This window comes from Somniosus microcephalus, unplaced genomic scaffold, assembly GCF_052327205.1.
Source record: "Somniosus microcephalus isolate GS21.2 unplaced genomic scaffold, FLI_Smic_1.0 unresolved_chr5, whole genome shotgun sequence".
Classification (NCBI taxonomy): domain Eukaryota; kingdom Metazoa; phylum Chordata; class Chondrichthyes; order Squaliformes; family Somniosidae; genus Somniosus; species Somniosus microcephalus.
This window is the reverse complement of record NW_028225183.1, coordinates 14,809,974-14,815,563: the sequence shown is the minus strand read 5'-3', so window position 1 is coordinate 14,815,563 and position 5,590 is coordinate 14,809,974. Positions and strand designations below refer to the sequence as shown.

Here is a 5,590-nt window from a genome sequence, read left to right as displayed (position 1 = left end):
AGCTTGTGTTCCTGTATTCAATGTACACTGCGGACAGATAGGTAACATGTATACATGAATTGGCAGGAGTGAACATGGCCAATTCACTTACAAGTAAACTGTAAATTAAGCTGCTCCTTAATACTTGATCAGTCCTGTGTGGGGAGACATATTAGCCTTATTCCCGAGGGAGGTCTGATTATGATAATGTCCTGCAAATTGAGGTTTTTGTGTTTTACCCACCGCAGCATTTATATCAGAGTCAAAGGTCATGATGTAATGTGTTTGTTCATGTGTCTGTCACGAATAGCAATGATCAGGGGTATAACCATGTCAGTGGAGACTTATCCCCTGTATAAATCAGGGCCATTGGAATAGATTAGCTCAAAGAGCCAGCTGCAGCTGTGGGTTCCACTCCAACAGACGTCTCTGCTTCTCACATAAATGGGATATCCAGTAATCTATCAGATACAAGACATTTATTATACTGTTCTTGCAGTCATTGGAGTTCCTGGTATGCCGTTATTTTACCTGTCAATTGTATAAATCGGTGAAAACTGCGCTGCTGTACTTGTCAATGTTTTACTCGCTGCATGTTTTACACAGCCGACTGTACTGTCCAATCAGTTCAATTATGGGATGTCTTAAGTCTCTTCTCTTTCGGTCTTGTAGTAGTTGCTTTATATTTGAAATTGTCTTTGTTTCTCCAACCCTGGAATTGTTACTGGATTAATCTCTGTACTGAATGTACTGGAATCAGGTGTCTGGGTTAAGAGCAGGGTTTAACGCACAGTAGCTGTTAACAGTTTCATGCTGTGAATTAAACTGTCCTGGAATTTTTTTTTTCATAAATGTGTTTTCAGTGATTGACAATGAGACAGCTCACGTCCTCAGTGTTATAAGGAGGCAGCGCAATGCCCTCCCTTCCCAATAACATGGTTCAGTGTAACTGGGATTGCAATGCGTCTTTTGGTTATCACTTTAATGAAATTCTTTTTCACTGTGTGTGTATCAGACGCCGCTTCAGAGGTCTGGCGATTGAACTGAGTTTGCTGCAGACACTTTTACATCTTCTTCTCTGCTTCAGTGTGGATTGATTCACTGAATGCCACTGGATTTCATTGTAAAATGAAATGTTTTGAGGTTATGTTCTATCAGTCTGCACTGTATCTGTTGGAATCAGAAGCCCCTCTATTGATCTAGAGATTATAAGTAGCAGCGGTGATGTAGGCGCTTTGTAATTGAACAATCTCGCCATCTAAGGCTGTACTTTATAATTGGAGGAGATTGGGCGTCAATTATTGTGAACGCTGTCTGGAAGATACATTCGATTCTGTTTATTGCGGGCAGTACAGATGAGGGAAACCGTGTAGGGGATCAGGTGGCGAGTAGCGTGATCTGTAGAAACGATAAACTCTTCACAGGGAATTCACAATTGATCTAATTGCATCTGAGAATAGGATCATTGAGCACGGGGCTGATGAGCAGAATGCGTGCATAGGATGATAGGATTGTTCGTTTTTATCCTCAGGACATCAGTCTGTTTCCCTGAATATTATTTTTAATTACTTTATGACTTCATAAATCCATAAAATTTAAAAAGTATTAAAATAATGGAATTCATGATTTATTGATCATAATAAATTAGCAGAATAGTGGATTTTTAATGCTGTGCAAAAGGTGCATTCAATAAAAAATGACATTGTTGTAATGTATTTATATTAGTTTGAATTTAATGGAATTTAATTTATTGACCACATTTTATACGTAACGAGCTGATCCCTGACACCAATAACCACAGACATTACTTGTTGAATTTATTAATTGAATTGTTTTACTTGGACCTATACATTGATTTCCTGTCACCCTCTCCCTGTGAATCCCAGTCTCTCCTCCCCCTGCATTGAATCGTCTGTCTCTTCATCCGTTGTTTCAATTTGTCCACTTTCCCAAACCCTTTGCTCCTGACTCACCTCCCGCTCCCAAATGTCCTTTTCCTTGTCTACCTCCCACTTTCCCTCACTGGCTCGGCCTCCAGCTGCTACTTCTAATCCGATGAAGCCTGAAACTCAACGCCGCATCTCTCTTCATTTCCCCTTTAGTGCCAGCCCCTGTCGGCTCTCTTAACCCAGAACAACAATCAACTGCACCTCCCCTGTCTCCAAACATTCCCGGCCTTAATTCCCTTTCTCTCCCGTGTGGAGCCCTAATCCGGATTTAACCGTTTGGATTTCGGCTCCGTGAACGGCCTCCCACTTCTTCACTGGCACTGCGCCCTTAGTCAGCCCTGCTAGTGGATCCGGTTCTCACATTATTCACTTTCTGTATCTATTTCCCAATATTTTATCGATAATTGTTCAAAAGCAATTATCTGCATGACAGCGCCGCCCAGGTCCCTGAATCAGTTTCCACCGTTCGAACCAACAGCACAACTGGAAATTTCAGCCCAGATTCTGTCAAACTGCTGCTTTGGCTCCAGGTTTGATCAGTAATTTCTCTGCTTCCTTTTCTCTCTTTTACAGTTAACTTGCTGGCGATTGTGATCCTGTCCCGAGGAAAGTGCGGTCTCTCCAAATGTGTCACTCGCTACCTGGTGGGAATGGCAGCAGCCGATCTCCTGGTCGTCATCTCTGCCCCCATATTGACGTGGATTGCTCAGATTTATTTCCCATATTCATTCCTGAACAATACTCCCGTGTGTAGTTTTATTGAATTCTTCAGTTATGCAACTACGGTGGTTTCTGTCTGGCTCACAGTCGCTTTCACCTTTGATCGATTTGTGGCCATTTGTTGTGAGAAGCTGAAAACAAAATATTGCACCGAACAAACGGCGGCTGTGGTTATCGGAACAGTGAGTGCACTGGGCTGTTTAGAGTCTGTCCCCCGGTACTTCAGATATGAACCTATCTATATTATTGATAATGTTCCTTGGCATTGTATCCCTAAACCGAGCTACTATACTTCCCCCGCTTGGGCCGCCTTTGAGTTGATTCACCTCATTTTAACCCCTTGTTTCCCGTTTTTTCTGATTTTGCTGCTCAATGCACTGACGGTCAGACGTATTTTCGTGTCCAGTAGAGTCCGCAGGGGGCTCTGGGGTAACAGCGCTAGAGAGAATGACACCGATCCAGAGATGGAGAACCGAAAGAAATCCATAATTTTACTTTTCAGCATAACCGGCAGTTTTATATTGTTATGGTTGATCCAGGTATTGTATAACATATACGCGCGAATTGCAGATATTCAGTTTTATTACTCCTCCACCGACCCACATTATATCACAGAACTAACAGCAGCAATGCTTCAGCTTCTCAGTTCCTGCACCAACACGTGTATTTATGTCCTGACACAGACTAGATTCAGAGAAGAGCTGAAGAACGCGGTGAAATATCCTCTCAATCTAATTGTTAAATTATTTAAATAATAGAAAGAGCTGAAGGGTTTCAAGCACTAGAACGAAATCCCATTTCAAACTCCAATCTCTACACTCCCCACAGGGTGGAAAGTACATTTTGATTCAGCAGCACAGAGACCTGAAATGTCCTTAAATCTGATTGTGCTTTGTACTGAAGATCTGACCTATTGAGCCGTGACTCGCTCTGCAGATGACACATGAATTGTTACTCAAAAAAGCAGCACTAAAGAGCTCAGTTGGATGGCCTCCCTGCACCCGCCAATCACAGTCACTGCTGTTGGCCTGTCCAGAATAGGAGCACTGCACATAAATGGGAAGAGAGATGCTTAGAAAGACAACCAGACAGAAAGGCAAACAGACAGATGGACACACAGATGACACACTTGACGCTCCCAGAGCATGATCAGGCCCCGGAACTCAATGCATTTCTTATTTATTCTCTCACTCCAGGTCTGTCACTTATTTTTTTCTCTCCCTCTATTTCTGTGACTCTCTCACTCAGCAACTCTATGTGGCTGTCCTCTGTTCAATGACAGTCATTGTTTTCTTTCCCGCTCCTGCACAATGTCCGCTTCGCTCACGCTCTCTCTCGCTGTCCCTGTCAATAGCGTTGGAATGCCTCATACACTGACAATGACTGCATAGAGGAAGTGGGCTGCACGCAGATTCTCCGATGATTCGTTCCAAACAGTTCTGGGAGGAGTCAGATCACACACTATGACCACAGGAGGGAATGATTCGAATGTGTGAGAGGAGAATTACACTCTGACCCCGGGAGGGAATGACTGGGCAGTGTGAGAGGAGCTATACACTCTGAGCCCGGGAGGGATTGATTCGAATATGTGAGAAGAGCTTTACACTTTGACCCCGGGAGGGATTGATTCGAATGTGTGAGAGGAGCAAAACACTCTGACCCCCGGTGGGCTTGATTGGACAGTGTGAGAGGGGCTTTACACTCTGAACCCGGGAGGGATTGATTGGAATGTGTGAGAGGATCTTTATACTCTGACCCCGGGAGGGATTGTTTGGAATGTGTGAGAGGAGCTATACACTCTGACCTCGGGATGGATTGATTGGAATGTTTGAGAGGAACTTTATAATCTGACCCCGGGAGGGATTGAATGGAATGAGTGAGACGAGCTTTACATTCTGAGCCCGGGAGGGATTCATTGGACAATGTGAGAGGAGATTTACACTCTGACCCCGTGAGGGATTGATTGGAATGTGTGAGAGGAGCTTTACACTCTGACCCCGGGAGGGATTGACTGGACACTGTGAGAGGAGCTTTACAGACTGACCCCGGGAGGGATTGATTGGAATACGTGAGAGGAGCTTTACACTCTGACGCCGGGACGGATTGACTGGACAGTGTGAGCGGAGCATTACAATCTGTCCCTGGGAGGGATGGAAATGAATGTGTGAGAGGAGCTTTACACTCTGACCCCGGGAGGGATTGATTGGAATGTGTGAGAGGAGCTTTACACTCTGACCCCGGGAGGGATTGATTTGAATGTGGGAGGGGAGCTTTACACTCTGACCCCGGGAGGGATTGATTGGAATGTTTTAGAGGAGCTTTACACTCTGACCCCGGGAGGGGTTGATTGGACAGTCTGAGAGGAGCTTTACACTCTGTCCCCGGGAGGAATTGACTGGAATGTGTGGGAGGCGCTTTACACTCAGACCCCGGGAGGGATTGCTTGGACAGTGTGAGAGGAGCTTCACAATCTGACCCCAGCAGGGATTGATTGGAATGTGTGAGAGGAGCTTTACACTCTGACCCCGGATGGGCTTGATTGGACAGTGTAAGAGGAGCTTTACACTCTGACCACGGGAGGGATTGATTGGAATGTGTGAGAGCAGCTTTACACTCTGACCCAGGGAGGATTGATTGGAATGTGTGAGAGGAGCTTTACACTCTGACCCCGGGAGGATTGACTGGAATGTGTGAGAGGAGCTTTACACTCTGTCCCCGGGAGGGATTGATTGGAATGTGTGAGAGGAGCTTTACACTCTGACCTCGGGATGGATTGATTGGAATGTGTGAGATGAACATTATAATCTGACCCGGGAGGGATTGACTGGACAGTGTGAGAGGAGCTTTACACTCTGACCCCGGGAGGGTTGATTGGAATGTGTGAGAGGAGATTTACACTCTGACCCCGGGAGAATTGATTGGAATGTGTGAGAGGAGCTTTA

General features: G+C 45.1%; 1 protein-coding gene across 1 annotated transcript; it reads left to right on the top strand.

Annotated features, from left to right (window-relative positions):
* The first annotated feature begins 423 nt into the window (after positions 1 to 423).
* On the top strand, positions 424 to 3,403 carry LOC147087603 (putative G protein-coupled receptor 139). The gene is made up of 2 exons (XM_085977764.1): positions 424 to 493; positions 2,502 to 3,403. Exons 1-2 carry the CDS (start codon positions 424 to 426, stop codon positions 3,401 to 3,403), a joined length of 972 nt encoding a protein of 323 aa, XP_085833890.1.
* The last annotated feature ends 2,187 nt before the right edge of the window (positions 3,404 to 5,590 follow it).